The 17447-nt window shown below is 48.9% G+C and overlaps 2 protein-coding genes and 1 non-coding gene across 3 annotated transcripts; 2 read left to right on the forward strand and 1 right to left on the reverse strand.

The window, feature by feature from the left end:
* Positions 1-71: 71 nt before the first annotated feature.
* BCR38DRAFT_491168 (uncharacterized protein) lies at positions 72-2147 on the forward strand (the record flags this gene model as incomplete). Its single annotated transcript, XM_040864627.1, has 4 exons — positions 72-820; positions 867-1125; positions 1245-1766; positions 1968-2147. 4 exons carry the CDS (start codon positions 72-74, stop codon positions 2145-2147), a joined length of 1710 nt encoding a protein of 569 aa, XP_040709531.1.
* A 381-nt stretch (positions 2148-2528) lies between these two features.
* BCR38DRAFT_t374 lies at positions 2529-2631 on the forward strand. The gene has a single exon. It is a non-coding gene; the product is annotated as a tRNA-Thr (tRNA).
* Positions 2632-9206: 6575 nt separating this feature from the next.
* Positions 9207-10264, reverse strand: BCR38DRAFT_491170 (uncharacterized protein; the record flags this gene model as incomplete). Its single annotated transcript, XM_040864628.1, has 2 exons — positions 9207-9653; positions 9812-10264. 2 exons carry the CDS (start codon positions 10262-10264, stop codon positions 9207-9209), a joined length of 900 nt encoding a protein of 299 aa, XP_040709532.1.
* Positions 10265-17447: the final 7183 nt, after the last annotated feature.

Genomic DNA, 17447 nt, shown 5'->3' on the forward strand with positions numbered 1-17447 from the left:
CGCACGGAATCCATTACTCGCCTAGGACTGACCAGACTACTCTCGTCAAGACCGCCGAGAATCCGATCAAAATGGCTCAAGCTTTTGCTATGCTATATATGATCCCCGATGTAGCGCAATACCCACACCTACGCTTTGACGGCGATGACGTATCCGACTGGATTGAGCAGGTCGATCGGATCTTTGAGAGAGCTCGACTCAGTGATGCTCAAAAGATTGCCGAAATCCAGTACTGGACTAAGGACAGGACGCATCAGAAAAGGGTGGAGGACGCTATCGATCAACTTGACAGCAGGAGTGCTGTGGTGAAGGCTTTGAAAAGTACCTTTGCATTCGGAGATCCTAGACAACTACGAAGTGCATACCAGCGCCTGAAAGACCTCGAGAACCAGCCCCGGCTATCGAATCCGTCGAAGATCTACACGTACTGTCTTGACCATGAGATCCTGGTTAATGAGACGAAGGATACTACTCGAATCCTAAGCGATCTTGACTGCACTCGAGGCTTGTTTGAGAGGATCCACAGCCACAGCCTTGAAGACATCATAAGCAAAGCTGATATGACGTACGAAGAGATCTTCAAGATGGAGTACCTCCTAGCCCAGAAGTTAGGCCGAGGATGGGCGAAGACTAAGGTCGATCTGGAAAACCACAACAAACGAGCCAAGAGATATTTTCCGTCTGATCAGGGCAAGAAAGGACAAGAGGAAAGCCAGCCAGATGTGACTGCTCTCACGGAGAGGCTCAGAGCCTTGGAGATACGGTTATACCAAGTAGGTCCGTCTGATCGGAGACACCAGATGGAAGACATAAGGACTGCGTACCGGCCACAGCAGCTATGGGGCTGTCAGCCACTCATATAGCAGGTCGTACACCAGGCCCAAGGAAATACGGTCAGGACTCAAGACAGCCCTCGTCAAGACAGCCCTCGTCAAGATATCCCTCGTCAAGATATCCCTCGTCAAGATATCCCTCATCAAGACAGCCCTCGTCAAGACATCTCTCGTCAAGGACAGCTGTACGACTACGAGACCAGACAACACCGTCCGTATCCGAATCGATGGGGCACGACAACCAGGAAATGTGTCTTCTGTACTATGCCTGGCCATCTTGTCTCACAGTGCGGTATACTTGAAGATTTGAATCGCGACGGCTTTCTCCGATGGGACCCAATGGATAGAGCCTACTTCCTCGGAGGAGACTACAAAAGACAGACTGCGATTCAGGTACTGACATATATCGAGAGAAAGGCGACGCAGGAGGGCAAGTCTATCCTACGAGAGGTGTGCGACTGGGTCATGTCGAACAACCTTGATCCTCAATTCCAGCGGCTTGCGGCCTATTATCTTAGACGAGACTTTGGTATTACGAAGAATGATACGAGCACTCTCCAGATTCAGAGCTCCTCTCAGCCGCCGCAAGTACAGGATAATCGACTACAGACGCCAGGACTAGTACAGCCAGAGACAGCGAAGACGAACACAGCCCTTAGTCCCGACGTCCGATCAGCTGACCTTGTAGTTACCAAGATCCTCACTAGGTTGATAGTCGAAGATTTGGACAGCACGACAGTTGAACCGTTTTTGCAGCCGTCTGATCAGACGAAGAGGAACGAGACTGCTGATACTAAGAGGACCACCGCTGTGAACAAGACTACTGATACTAAGAGGACCACCGCCGCGGACGAGGCTACTGTCGATAAGAGGACTACCGCTGCTAAGAGGATTGATACGAGCAGTCAGACAGTCCTACTATTCGGTCTGGAAGTAGACTACACTTCTCGGAGGAGCTTGTCAAGGAAGAAGATTCGGAAGCTACTAAAGAGGACGAGGAAGATACCGGAGATTTATATGAAGGCCAAAAAAAGGATGTTTTTTTTTCTTCTTCTATGATGGTTACTTCTGGTTTTGGGGCGGGGTTTTGTAGCCCTGTACTTGGCCGTACCTTCCCACCTACCGGACAGCCAGGCAGAATCGAGAGAGGCGGACTTTGAGGACCTTGTTACTCCGTCCTGCGACTTTGACTGGCAGGAAGATAAGTGGAAAAAGAAGAGAGTCCTGGGGAGGAAAGAGGAGAAGTACGTTCTGGGGAGGAGAGAATACTTCAGTCGGATGATAAGGCTACGAGAGGAAGACTGTGGTGCGTAGGACACAGGATTCGGACACAAGTCGTCTGATCAGACTATCAACCCTCCCCCCCCCCTCCAAATTTTTTTCTTTCTCGAAAGACACCGCTGATATGATTAGAGGAAGTATTGGATTGTGGGCAAATGGTCTTGTATTGAAAGTGTCATGATCTCTGGAGAGTCGAGAGAGAAGCAAAGGGCGGCCATAAGGGCCTTATATAGTCAGAAATGACTGATGCCTGCCCCACAGCCAGGACTTGTGTGGTTCAATGGGTAGAGGTCATATTGACCCATACTTCGTACGGTTTGCGGCTTTACTTTTCTCCTTTTGACTTGGCAGTCTTGACGGAGTAGCCTTGAAGGTCCAACAGGAAGACCTTTGCCTTACCCTTTATTTTATATGGTCGGCTAGTGTAGTTGGTCACTTCGCTGGTAGATAAGTCCCGACTTGAGCCTCGCCCACTTGGGTCGGTGACGAGTCGCGGGTTCGAATCCCGCAGCTGACACACAAGGGGGTTTAGTCAACCCTTACGGCGCGCTGCCCACCTTGTTGACTTCGCCTACCTAGCGATAATAGGGAGATTGGTGCAGTTTAGGATTACGAGCATCCTAGCCAGTCGACCGTCAAGCACTACGTCGGCGGAATATAACTCGACAGCCGGTCCAGAATTCGAATCGTTAATCCGACCCCTTATCGGACCCCCTCTCGCCGCGATTCTTGCGAGCGTCTAGACCACGTTACGGTCTATCCACTTGAGCGTATGGTTGAGATGTATACGCTCCAAGAGAACCCCAATTAGCAGATACTACGACTTGTCGCGACAAAAAATAGTCGAGCATCTTCTGCACATCAGCAGCATCCCACCCCTGAGGACGAATTTAAGTGCCACATTACCACACTTATCGGTAGTTCAGGCAGGGGTTGTAGCACAGACTTAGGGAGGGACAGGAGGTTTAGTAGTCGTTTGGCTACAAGTTTACCTGTATAACCGCCCGACGCGGCTTAAGGGCCCGCTATATCATCTATAGCCCCTTAAGGGAGTACTTGTAGAGGTACCGAGGGTTAACACCTACGGCGTATTTAATATTATTATTTATTTTATATAGGTTCGACTGTCTCTGGGGACAGAGACGAACCTATAGGGGAGGAATGTAACGGGGTAAGGCCGGACATCAGGGAAATAGGTTACGGGGCTAGGAGAAAGTTTATTTTCTCTTCTTTAAGGGCACAGAGGCAGAGTAGGACACGAGTCCTCCATCTTCACGCATCATCATCCTCATCTTCATATGATCATCTCCTTCTTATCTGTATCTTCACCTTCGCTTTTTAGTCAGTTATTTAGTTATTTTAGTTATTCAGCTTATCTTTACGTTCGAGATCCTATTATCACGATACGAGTATCAGAGGCACATCCGACCAACTCGCGCACCAGACGTATAAGAGCTTCGGTCTTGCAACCAGTACCACGATCTTCGTCTGATCAGACCAACAGATTAGATCTGTTGGTACTGGAGCCGTCTGTTCAGTGTGTTAGGTGGTAGGTATATCCTACTGACCGCCTGACCCCGTTTCACTACTAATACCCTCGAAGCCGAATCGTAGTTAACTTTAATTAAAAGTAGCGTCTAGAGGTATTAAGATAGCTCGCCGACGTATATTTTGAAGTTAATTAACTCGATTATGAACGCTAACGTACCCCACAAGCAAGTTGGCCACACAAGCAAGTTGGCCACTTTTTCTTGGCACTGTACGAACAACCTTTTAATTAACATCTTTACACATACCAAAATGGGATCGAATTGGAAAGAAAGCGACATGATTCTAGCGTGTCAGGCGCTTCAATCGAAACCCGAATTAAGCATCCGACGCGCTGCCCAACTCTACAATGTCCCTCGTACAACTCTAGCTAACCGAAAACGCGGACTACTATCTCGACGCGATACTCGACAATCTAGTCATAAGCTTACGGAATCAGAAGAGTTAGCGGTCGTACAATACATACTTGACCTAGATTCGCGATCATTTCCTCCCCAGCTCCATGGTGTTGAAGCTATGGCTAACCGACTGCTCCGTGACCGTGGCGCTGGACGCGTCGGCGTCAACTAGGCCTCGAACTTCGTACGACGACAACCAGACCTTCGGACGCGTTTTAATCGAAGAATCGACTACCAACGAGCCTATTTCGAAGATCCTGACGCGTATCGTGCGTTATTTACGCTCGTACGAAATACAATTGCGAAATATGGTACCCAAGAGGCGGATATCTATAACTTCGACGAGACAGGGTTCGCGATGGGCTTAATCTCATCCGAGATAGGAGTTACAAGTGCCGAACGACGCGGAAGGCCTTGTACAGTCCAACAAGGCAATTGAGAATGGGCTACAGTAATCCAGGGTATTAATTCGTCCGGCTGGGCTATCCCGCCGTATATTATTGTCGCGGGTCAAAACCACCTCTTATCCTGGTACGAGAATAGCCCATTCCCGTCCGATTGGGTAATCGCTGTAACCAAAAACGGTTGCACAACAAATGAGCGAGGCGTAGACTGGATTCAGCACTTTGATCGCTATACGAAGGATCGTACGAAGGGTGTTTATCGTCTTCTTATCCTCGACGGGCATGAGAGCCACCACTCGACTGACTTCGAGCTATATTGCAAAGAGCATACTATTATTACACTTAGTATGCCTGCTCATTCGTCACATAAGCTCCAGCCTCTCGATGTAGGCTGTTTTAGGGCTTTGAAAAGGTCGTACGGCAAAGAAATTGAAGACCTAATACGGGCGCATATAACCCATATCTCGAAGGAGGATTTCTTTTCGGCATTCTATAGGGCGTATCGTACGACTATAACTAAGTCGAATATCCAGGCAGGTTTTAGGGGGACAGGACTTATTCCGTACGACCCGGAATATGTGATTTCACAGCTGGATATTAAGCTACATACGCCTACACCTCCTGGGACCCCCTTAATCTGGGAATCAAAGACTCCAAATAACCCAACCGAGGCGCAATCCCAGTCTGAATACGTTAATAACAGAATCGTACAGTATCAGAATAGCTCCCCGACGACAATACTTACGGCTATTGACCAATTTTCACGTGGTGCGACGGCTGTTATGCATTGACGTGGGGTTAGGGTTTTTGGGTGCTCGTTTTCGTTTTTTCCGGTTTCAGATGAGTTATGTAAGCGCGTTCTTGAAGGGTATTTAAGACCTTATGTACATAGTCACTCTCTTGAGAAAAAGATAGGAATTCAAGCGGCCTTTTCCACAGTAATCTGAACCAATTTCTCTTTACTTGGACAGGCATTCAATGTCTGACGTACCTGTTGAGGTACTTTCTGTTCCCCTATAGATCTGATTGTGCCTGTTGAGGCCATTGTTCCCATCTTTCACCAGTTGAGGTTCCTTTTCTTCCCCAGCCTGCTGAGGCTACAGTTGTTAGTACCTGTTGAGGTACTTGTCGTTCCGATCAGGGCAAGGAGCTCTTGATCTTGTTATTTCTTTCCACCTCCCGGATAGTAAGGTCTTGTTGAGGATCTTGTTATTCGTTGCCATCATCTTCACACCTTAAACCTGCGGGTGGTTTCACTGCCCGTCGTCAGCATCGGTTAGTTTTACTTGAGGATGAGGTTACTACACTTCGGAAGGCCAATAAAGAGCTAAGCCGTCGTCGAAGGACTAAAAATCGACAGCTACAAGATGGAGGATCTCTTAGTTTACGAGACGCTCAGGACTTACAGTCTGAACGGGATATTGAACAGCAGCTACAGGATTGTCAGGGTACGGCTAGGCCGAAGGCGATAGTACAGAGTGATGGGGAGTAACGGGCGTCCCTCCTACGTAATACCGGGTGGTCACTGGCGGTCTCAGGTAGGGGTGCCCACGGTGATGCATTGATCTCTACTCTCCCTCTATCTTCTTCCCGGGCCTCCGCCCCTTACATAGATAGCTAGAACCCGACGTCGGAGCCGCGGAGCACTAGTTTCCCCGATTGTTCCGCAAACCAAGACTTCCATATCGTCATGACTCGCACATTCCTACACCAGAGCCCCACCGGTGTCCCACCGGTGCCTATGGCATTCTGTTCTCTGACAAGGATGATATACGTGTAAGTCGTCGTCGTACGAGAGCGGCCGAACCACGCCGACGGCGCTGTAGGATCTGCGGAGAGCCCGGACATAATGCTCGTACTTGTGAGAATGATAAAGATACGTACGAGGAGGAGGATTCCGATTAACGTGATCCACAAGTCATTTTCGCACACAAGTCACTTTCGCACTTTTCTTGGCACCTTCAAGTAATTCAGTAATATCCTATGCATAACCCGCATTTTATCCTTTAAATTACTCAAAATCTTCTTCATTATCAGTTTCTACTTCTATTGAACAAGTCCTTGTATTATGTCCAGTCCCTCCGCAAATACCACAGCGCCTTATACCGGTCTGCCGGCGCTTTACAGGACGACTGCTTTCCCCTTCTTCCTCCTCCATAACCTTGATATCACCCCTCAAGGCCCGTAAAACTTGTGCATCACCTATACTAAGTGCTCCTCCATATTGGATTTTCTTATTTTTCGTCCTACGACGCTTACTTAGTATATGGTTCGTCTCACGAAGCTCTTCGTTCTCCCGACGTAATAATGCATTCTCATGTATCATTGCATGCGTAGCCTTCGTAGTCGAGTTAATTGAGTTCAAAATATGCGTCGGCGAGCTGTCTTGATGCCTCTGGACGCTACTTTTAATCAAAGTTGACTGCGATTCGGCTTCGAGGGTGTTGGTAGGCGTCTTAGAAACCCAGACGGAGGGAGGCAATTGGGGGTCGAGTGTCGGTGTTCGTACTACTTTTGCGATATCCAACGTAGATATGACCCTATCCGGGTTAAAAGGAACAAGTCCAGCTGCTTCGAATCCTGATCTGATGTTTTTTTTGTGAAAAGCACCAATGAAAGCTTCTAAAAATCCAGCTAAGAAATCCTGCTTCTCAATATGGGTTTGATGCCTTCGCATTAAACCCTCCACGAACGCACCGTACAGCCGTTTCAACACACTAAAAGGTACCAAATACAAAGGCTGGAGCTTGTGGGATGAATGGGAAGGCATACACAATGTAATTACGCCGTGCGCCGCGAGGTAAGTCTCAAAATCCATCGAGTGGTGGCTCTCGTGACCATCCAATATTAAGAGACTTTTCGCACCCTTACGACGGCTAATAATATGTTGAACAAAGTGTTTTGCCCATTCCACACCAATATTATTAGTAGTCCAACCGTTATGGGAAAGGTCGACCTTCCAGTTGGCCGGTAGGTCGTTACCGCGATACCACGAAGCAAGATGAACCTTGCCCGCGAAGATGATGTACGGCGGTACCGCCCAACCTTGCGAATTAATAGCCTGGATCACCGTAACCCATTCCCGACCTCCTTGTGTAGCCTGTCTAGGCCGTCCGTGTCTTTCTGCACTCGTTACAACCATACCGGTTGTGATTATGCCCTTTAGGAAGCCCGTCTCGTCAAAGTTGTAGATATCCTCCGGTAGGATACCGTATTTAGCGATTGTGTCCCTAACAAGCTCAAACCACGCGTAATACGCGATAGGATCTTCGCTAAATACCCTCTGGTAATCAATTCGACGGTTTAAACGCGTTCGGAGGTCTTGTCGGCGGTTAACGAAGTTCGTGGTCCAGTTCTTGCCGACGGGGGGCGCGTCGCGTACGCGTCGTAGGATATTCGCCATTTCTTTAACGTATCGAAGCCGAGGAGGAAATGCTCGCGCATCTAGCTCAATTATACGTCGGGAAATCGAATCCTCTTCGGTTTGAGTTAGATTTCGTTTTAACATATTAGCTTCGTGTCGCGTTTGGTCGCCGTCGAATCGATTCTTTAGTGTACGGTCGCAAACGTTGTAGATACGGCCAAGCTTACGCCATGAAATTTCAGGGTTGCGCTTTTTAGCTTGGATAGCTAGCTGAAGATCGGCTTCTTTGGATTTACGAGGCATGTTGTGGGAGGGAAGAAAAGTGCAAGCTAAGTTAAAAGGTTGAAATATTTGAAAAAGTGCGAAAGTGACTTGTGTGCGAAAATGACTTGTGGATCACGTTAGTTTGAATTATTATTATTATTAAATACGCCGTAGGCTCGAAGCCCCCGGTACCTCTACTAGTACTCCCGTATGTCAAACCGTGCCCTAATGGCTGGACTAAATACATACGCTGCGTCGTCGGTTCGCCCTATTGGCGACTGCATTGCGTTCACTACCATACTACGCTGGTTCTAAACCTACCAACAAAGTCCCCCCTAAGAAGATCGATGCTATCTGGGCCTTGAAGCTGTCCGACCCGTCCCTAGCAGCCACCTTACAATAGTCCCACTAACTACTGGTTCTCCTGTTGCCGTTGCGAGGTCTCTGCGAGAGTATAGTGGCCGTGGTGCGATAGCGGCCCGTAATCGTTCCCTCGGTCCTTCCAACAGCCCGCAAAAGAGGATTACGTGCTCTGCCGTCTTAGGGGCGTCGCCACAGCGGCATAGCGGCGAGTACACGCCAAAAGCCCCTGTCTTGAATAAGAAGGCTGCTAGTCCTATTTTTTCCGTCCTATTTGAATTATTATTTTTTAGTTTAGTTATGCAACCTTTAAGAAGTGACAATTGCTAATCACGAGTGTACACATAGCGTAGACGGCAAATGTATGCAATATTTTATCATCCTATGATCTTTGACTTATTAGTGTTCGGGTCTCATTCACCACTAGTTATAGAGCCTCGCCCCTACTAGTTGGCTTTATTGTGCTTTGATTAGAAACATATTGACATACGTTGCTCCCAAAGAACCTGCGTAGAATCAAACGCCGATTCCTTCAATCTGCCAATCCCTCCAAAATACTACCCAAAATCATTGATATCGTTGCCATCAGACAACTGTGTCAAACGGCCTCTGCGGAGGGCCCAAAATGCTTCTCTGCTTGCTTCTGGAGCTCCTTCGTCCAGCGGGAGCCATTCTCTTTATACTTCTTAGCCAAAAAAAAACTGTGCTGTTCAATCGTAAGCGTGATAAGTTGGCCGCCCTCGTAAGAGTCCTGTCAGTACGCGAAGGGCACCACAAACCCATCTGCCTTCTCAAAATCCTCGAACAATTTTGACCTCTGAGGATCGACCATCCTGAGTATCCTTGCCGACTGGTCTTGATACACAGATGGACTTCGGGCAAGGACTGCTTCGAGGCTCTCCATCTCCATCTTCATGATCTCGTCATTGTCGCCAACGTCCACCAGGTGGGCGTCGAAAGGCCCCTGGATCAGGACGGAACAATCGTCCCGCACAAGGAAGGAGTGTCGTTGCAACTGACTTTTTACGATGCCGAGGGCGTGCAGCTGGGCCAGGGCAGCCTTGCACTTCTCTAGGTTTGGGAGGCTGGCCTTGTGAGCGTCAGGGATATGCTTAAGCAGGAACTCGATCACTTGTGAATGGTTCTCGGTAACATGCGCCAGGAAGCGCGGCGCCAGCCCGGGATCGCGCGACTGGATAATCTGGTGGGTACGGGTTTGATTCTCAATGCCCTGCCAGTGCCCGAGAAACCATTCCGATACACGAACTACCTCCGCTACATCCATCACAGCTTGGCTAGGGGTAGCGATGATTGATGCGGAGACATAGCCATGCTATGGAGATCTCTGGGCTTGGGGACGCTGAACTGCTGCCCGGCTGCATTGATGATGGTAGTCCAGCGGTCCGACAAGTCGTGGCAGTCACTCTCGTCGACAATCCCGCCACACCAGACGGGCTCGGCGCTGGCCAGCCTCCGGCCTCTAAGAGCGGCCGCATCAGTCTCGGTTGATGTGAGCTCAAGCTTGCCTCCCTCGCCGTCATTGCGTTCCTCCTTGGCAACAAGCCGACCGACAACCCAGTCGCCGGCAGGGATCCTGTTGAAAGAGAGGTTGTCGTGTCTACGGCGGTGAGCATCGGACCCAGTGAAGATCTTGCTCGTGTTCGGTGCAGCTAAGTACTTAATGGTCAGTCTGCCACCAGGGACGTGTGCAGGCCGAAGGCGGATGCGGTACAGGTCCGGCGAGTCGGGCCAGGAACGCATGCCCGCCAAGACACTCTCGATGGTAAAGGGGACTAACTGCGAGGACTGCATGATTTCTTGGGGCCCGAGGAGAGAGCCAAACTGTGCAACTTAGAGCATGTTTGTTAAGTTATATCTTTCTCAGTTTCTATGCGGTGCAATAGGATGACTGTGATGCATTATTGCGAGTTCAGCAAGACAGATGTATAATGGAGATTCGAGCCCGCTTTTATATTCATTCGTCCCTGTGTATTGCAGATCGCTGGAGGTACGTCAAGCTCTTACTCAGTTGAGTTGGCTCGGTTAGTCTTTGAGGCAGTAACGTAATGCAACCATCTCTACAAGGATAAATGCAGTCATTCCTCTATAGGTATAACTGGATCTGTAAGTGGCATGCGTCTTGCAAGTGCATGCATCCTGCCGATCGATATTCCTGTTTCGGCTGGCTTTGCAGCTAGGAACGGTTACTGTTATGGTTAATGTCACAGTAACTAGCCATTTATGGTTAGCAGGAGACTTGTCACAATTACTAACCAAGAAGTATGCCCTGATACAAATCACATGTTCGTAAGAGGTCATAACATACCAAAACAACTAGCAAGCTTGGTCTATAGAGATCTCCACTTGTAAATATTTAGAAAAGAGAACAAACAAGAGTATATTAAGAAACAATCCTAGAGAGACGAATGGTCGCGAAACAAAACTACCGTAGAACAAGAGAATGGACGCCAACTAAGGCAACGAACCCCCAAAGCAACTCTAGAAAGAATAGATAGGCCCCGACCAAAATAACTGTAGACTGCCACCAACTCAACATGGTGGAATACTTGGCGGGGCTGGATTCCCGTCGCTTCGGGGAATGAGTGGAGTTGAAAGTAAGCAATATATGGAAGTGGATCCTAATCTTCCCTCGTCAATCGACAGGTAGGCAGGAACACAACTGGTTTATTTCACGGAGTAGGTGACTCGGTTAATAAACGGTCTTTCACTGTTGGGTAAGAGAGCCTCGAAATCAGAGATTTCATTATAGAATCGAAAAGAGCCATTATCAGTCTTAGCTCGTGAAAGTGTTGGTGTGCCCCTGTCCGGAAGGGTGGCCACTATCTTTATCAGCTCATGCAAGTCCCCTATACCCCTTTTCAGAATGGGGGCTACTATCTGTGTTTACTCTACATTTTTATGAAGTTCCTCAGTTTCCTTTCCCCCTTCTCTAATTTCTCTAATTTTCTCCGATTTTGTCTCTTTTTCTCCGTTCTTTTCTCATCTCAACCCCTCCTGCACTCCTCTTCCTCCGATTATCACTCTTTGGAAGTGTGAAAACTGCAATCCTCCGAAATACCGGCCTGACTACCACCCAACGGGATATGGTATACACAATTGCCCGACGAGGAGGTATTGCTGTCACCCGCGTTGAGGAACTGTCTCATCGGCTGTGGCAATCGTCACTCAGACTCCTCAATGCTGAGGTACATTGCGGTTGCTCCGCGACGATGCCCCTCGATGCCCTTCGGGTCGAAAGGGTTCCATCTGGGCTTATCGGGCTTAGGCTCGTCCGAATTGGGCTCATCTGACCTGGACACGAAGGATGAGCTCTGGATACTGATTTGCGGGTAACAGGAGAACGAAGCTCTAGTGTTGTCCTTCATTAACTTGTCGATCGAGTCTTCTTGCGACGTGAAGGGCTTTTTGTCAGGGCTCAGACGGGTCGGCGGCTCGAAGGGCTGGTTTTCGGGTGTCTTCGTCGACATGGGACGGAAGGTACCGTACCGCTTGGACTCGGGGGAAATGGAAGAGAATGGTTGAGAAGTAGTTACAACGGAAGCAGCGGTCTTCGTGTGAGCCAAGGGCTTGGCTTGGATATCACTGTTGCTATTAGAATAGGCATGAGAAAATCCTCCAAATCCGCGAGAGCCTTTTTCTTGACCCGTGGAAGGCGAAATTCTAGATGTAGACCATCCTGCACCAGGGATGGTTGGCCATGGGGTCTCGGCTGAAGGGGCGGTAGTTCGACCGGGCAGATTCTTTTTCAGCTTGTCTCGGTAATTCATTTCCGTCTTAAGCGGAGATACGGGCGTGGGACCTTGGGCGCTGGAATGTGGAACACTGACCGCAGGCTTGTGGCTAGGTGTGGCGATTCCAAGGAGGGGGCTGGTCATGCTTTTTGCAGTAGGTGCAGCAGTCGAAATCTTCCCAAAAGGCTCCGTGGAAATACCTGTAGATTGCTCGAGAGCGCGGGTCTTGGATTCCTTCTTCGAAACTTTTCGAAATGCCGTGGAAGCAGAAGGGATGCCTAGATTAGCGGTATTGGCAGACGACGAAGTTGATTTCTCAACGGGGCGAGTCTCCGCCGAAGATTGGCTCTTCGACTCCAACCTTTTGGTCTCAGCCGATGGAGACTCGAGAATCTTTATTCTCAGCACAGACACACTGGGCTTTCCCGATAGCTCGGTATACTTCGTGGAATTGGATGTCTCCTGAGTCTGATTTCCCGAAGTGGAAGTAAACAAATCGCTTGTTGAATGAGTAGACTCGGCAGGAGCAGATGTCTGGTGAGGCTTGTTCATAGAGAAAGACCGAGACGATTTTGTATCCAAAGGGCTGTCATACATGCTGTTGTCTGGGGTCGATAATGTGGGCTTTCTGTAATAGGGGCCATATCTGGCGCCAGTTGGATTCTCTGGGGTCGTACCCTTCGAGACAGGCTGGGAAGATTTTACAGTCGCCTGAACATCCTCGGTCTGCTTTTTCAACATAGAAGAAGAGGACTTGCGAGACGCCTTTGATGACTGATGGCTCTTCATATAGTCAAGCAAGCTGTTGTCACGTGGACTGGGAGTGAAAACCGCTGCGTCGGCTCTAAGGGTTGTCGAAGCATAAGCTCGGCCAACCTGGATGGGGGGAGTTGCAAAGGAAGTTTCAACTTGTGTGGTAGGCTGACTAATTTGCTTCCCACTCCCATAATTGGCAGGTACGGGCGTTGTAGCTCCTTTCAAGGCAACGGCCCCGAGTGTTCGGCCTGATGTGGGTCCAGATGCGGTTCTGGGTCCTGTTGTGGCATCGTGGCCTAGTCCCAGCGAACCACCCGGATGCTCAACATCGGTACTAGCGGGTCCAAGTGACATAGTACCTTCCCATTCATCGATCTGCAAAGTGCGTTCAGTCAGAGACTGTGATGCAGGAGTGACATTTGACTGCTGCTGCTCCTTCTGCTCCACAAGCTGTGAAGCCCAGGTGCCAGGCTTATCTACCGGAGTGGACATAGGTAGTGCAGCGATGACAAGCTTTTCCTTTGGCGACGTGGGCGGAAGGGGTTGAAGGAGCGGAAGAAGTTTCTTCTGGCCGGCCATTGTGCCAGATGCTGCTTCTAGATTAATCTGTGAAGGTGAATCAGTGTTACTGTGTGCGTCAGTCTCGTCGCCTGTCTCTTGTGTTATTCGTCGTGCCCGAATCACGGCAGGTGATTCAATGTTGCTGTGCTCGTCAGTTTTGCCGACTATCTCTAGTGCGTATGTTGTAGATTGTGACCGAATGATGGATGGTTGAGGTCTCTCTATAGACCTCTCTGTGTCTTTGCGAGTTTCTGGTGCTTGTGTAGTTGTTTTTGCTAGGGTGGGTGAAGTCACAACTTGCGGGTCTCCCTGAATTATTCGTGAATATGTGACTTTTGTTTCGGGCTTGAAGTTTTTTAAAGCAGCTTGTGAGTAGGTAGAGTGGGCGGTATTCTGGAATTGGCCACTGGGCACATTGTGCGTGTCGTAGAGATCTTGATTTTCCGCAGCTTCAGGTTTCTTGGTGATGTTTTCATGCTCTGAAAAAGCCGGCCTAGATTTGCTACTCTGAAATGGTTGTGATGAAGCTAGTGCGAGAGTCCCGCTTTTGTTTTCTTGTGAGGAAGGTGGGTGTGCAGCCTTTTCTTCAATTTGCTCCGAGAAAGCTGGCAATGAAGAACTTTCGCTAGATGACTTCGCGGCAGCGGGAACTTGTGTGGTCACCGTGGACTTTTGCAAGGAAGGTGAAATCACAGTTCTGGCAACCGTGTGGTGAAGGTGCGATGCAGATCCTAGCGTTGGACAAAAGGTGCTCTTGGTGCCTTTCTTCATCAGCTTTTTGGTCTGCGTGGAGGTGATGGGAAAATACCTTTGGCTATGATGTCGTGCTTTGTTCCAGCTGTGGTTTCCTCGGCCGATGTACTCAGTGAAGGCTGCTGCTCTTTAGGTAACGATCGTGGACCTTGTGATTCCTCCTTAACTTCAGAACTTTGCATGGCAGTCTGTGCTGAAGGGGTCGCATAGAGTTCATGACCTATGAGCTCCTTCTTGACACTGATGACTTGGCTCAGGGGCTCATTGGTTGATGACTGGCTCGGGGGTCCAACATTTCCAGCCGTATTGTTTTCTGAGGTCTTGGTAACTTTGGTTTCAGGACTCAACGTGAGCTTCACAAGAATTCTTTTAGACCAACCCTCATCATCATCATCATCCTCTTCTTCCATATCAGCCCAAGATAACTGTGGTGGTCTGCTATGTGCGGTTTCTGAATTGGGGGCCTTTTCGACCTGTGTATGATCTTGATGATTCCCCGAACTCAATGAAATCGACAAGTGAGAAGGGTGGCTATTTTCTGTACCCATAGAGCCTCGTTCTTTGCATGTGAACTTGGGAACTACCGCACTGGGAGGGGTTAATGATCCTTCAGTCACAGCAACCGCATTTCCAAGTAGATCCATGTTCCGGAGGTATTTAGCAAAACCACCCTTGAGAGGAGGCTGAGGTATTGCAACATTCTCGAAATCATTTCCTCCTTCGCCGGAGGTCATGTTCGAAGATACAGAACCACTGGGCCCTGGAAGAGTGGCAGCGGACTGCACACTGGATTCATTGTCATGTTCAATAACTGGTATGATGCCATTCCACATAGCAAGCTTGCCCTTTTTTGAAGAGGTGTCAAAGTCGTTGGAGTTCTCATCTTCAAAAACATTGGGCTGACCTGAGAAGGGGGGATTTGGGAGGGATGGAGTTGAGGTGGAATCATTATTGCCTGCTACACCCTCCGGCATATCGAACTGAGACTCAGGCACTACTGGTTTGTGTTCTGCATGAGGTGTAGGAGGAAATAAGTCCTTAACATGAGTAACAGGTGAACTGTTAATAGCAGCAGCGTTCGCTGATCCGATATTTGGTGTGCGTGCATACAGGGCCTCAGTTGAAGGGTTTCCTTTTTGTGAGGTGCTGTGACTGGGCGTGTTGCTTGGGATACTCCCGTAGGCTGGCTGAACTCGCCATTGTTTTTCTCGAACTGCAATATTCTGATCGACGGGACTACCAATCAAGGGCTGCGCCGCATCTTCGTTAGTGCTCTGTGCAACATTTGACCCCTGAGCAAAGATGACTGCGGTATCTCGGCCTTCTTGAGAATCTCCAGTACCAGGAGGGTGGTAATGGGATCCAGTGCTGTATACCCGGCGCTGGCCATCATTGCATGCCATGTAAGTCGTATTGGGACCGTGGCTCTGTTGCCAAGTTCGTTCATCTGCGGGATTCTGCGGACTTTTCCGAGGATAAGAGTTTTGTTGAGGCGCCATTTCACCATGATGCATGTATTGACCTGAGTCGCCGTGCTGACTGAGCTGGACTCCACCATAGGAATCTGGGTCGTTTCGTGCTTGAGATTCTTCAACAGCTTGCCAGTCAACTGGCAAGTAACGGTCACCATAGCTTGTCCGTCCAGTCGGCATAGGCCGCCCATTGATCATGGCCACCTCATGGTACCCATGATACCCATGAAGGATATTCGCTGCATGGAGTGGGTGCAGGTAACAAAGGCCAGGGGCAACAATTTGAAATTCGAATCGACTTCCCACAGGGCAGTGCCTGAGAGGCGGGCGATAATGGTTGCACGTCTGTACGAAACGAACGTACCCATGGTAGCAATGGCTACATATGTAGTACCAGTAGAGGCACATGGTGTTTAGGCAAGCTCGATGTTGATGAGATATGGTGACCAAACCTTGGGTATAGGAGGGAACTTCTCAGCAAAAAACCGGCACAGAGTTTCCTGATATACGAGGTATCAGATATAACTCGTGACCAATACGTATAACCTTCCTGCCCACTTCTTTTATCTCAAATGGCTTATCGAAATTATAAGCGCAGACAGTCTTGATTATAAAATTCCCGAGGCACCTAGCGAAAGTCAGCAAAATTCCAACTGCAAATAATTATGAGTTACGAGGTCATGATATACCTAGGGATTTTCAGCAAAAGTGCAATTGCAGAGCAGATAATTCCACTGTCTGAATCCGTGAAATGGCAGGAATAACTGCCGGCGAGAAAAATGTAGTTGTTACTGTGATAGCCTGAGTCCAAAGGAATTAGCTTACGTCTGGAACCAGCTCACAGAAATGTAAACGGTCGCAGGAGTAAACAAAGACTACGACATCAACACAGGTTGGGGCGTAAAGTCAAGTCGAGCGTAAACCAAGGCCAAGACGGAAACGCAGGCAGTCGTGATCTCAGAAGTCGCGAGGGGCCCGAAGACGTAAACAGAACCGAAAGGTAAACACGGGTAGTCGTGGTTTCAGCAGCCGTGAGTTAGCAGCCTTGAGTTGGTCTGATGGCATAAACCGGGCAATCGCGATCTAAACAGTTGTGAGGTGACCGGAAATAATCAAGACCAAGAAAGGTAATGGATACTGTGGTGTCGTCGGTCCCACACAAGGACTGGGTGTCTGATAATCTCTCGAAACTAGGATGGCGTAGTCGATGCTGCAGAAGTTTTTGTAATCGTTACCGCAATCTTCTTGGTCATTTGTGATTTCTCGAAGCTGATCGACGATGGAGAAGGCACAGGAAACACTTTCACCTTTTCCGTTATTTCTAGTCAAACATCTCCAGTCATTGCTGGCCGAATGTCTTCATTTGGAGCTAGTCGTTGTCGGTCTGGCTCCTTCAACCTTTGCTGATTGGAATTTTTCAGTCGTTGCTGTGCTTGAGGACTCGGGTGTATCGAATTACTGGAAGTGACTAGCCAAGGGGGCAAGGGCTGAAGCCGAGCTTGTTGAAATTCAGCATAATAGTCCAGGACAAATGTTCTCAATGATGGAAGGCAACAGGAAACTGCAATCAGAAGTTTTAGTGTGCATGTTCTTTTCCCGATAGGTGATGGAAAGGTCGATACTACTGAGGAGGAAGCACGTGGATGTTCGGGTACTTACTAGGTTCTGCCGAATTCCAATGGAGGTGATGTCAAAGAGTTG

The sequence above is a fragment of the Pseudomassariella vexata genome (assembly GCF_002105095.1).
Source record: "Pseudomassariella vexata strain CBS 129021 chromosome Unknown BCR38scaffold_28, whole genome shotgun sequence".
Lineage (NCBI taxonomy): Eukaryota > Fungi > Ascomycota > Sordariomycetes > Amphisphaeriales > Pseudomassariaceae > Pseudomassariella > Pseudomassariella vexata.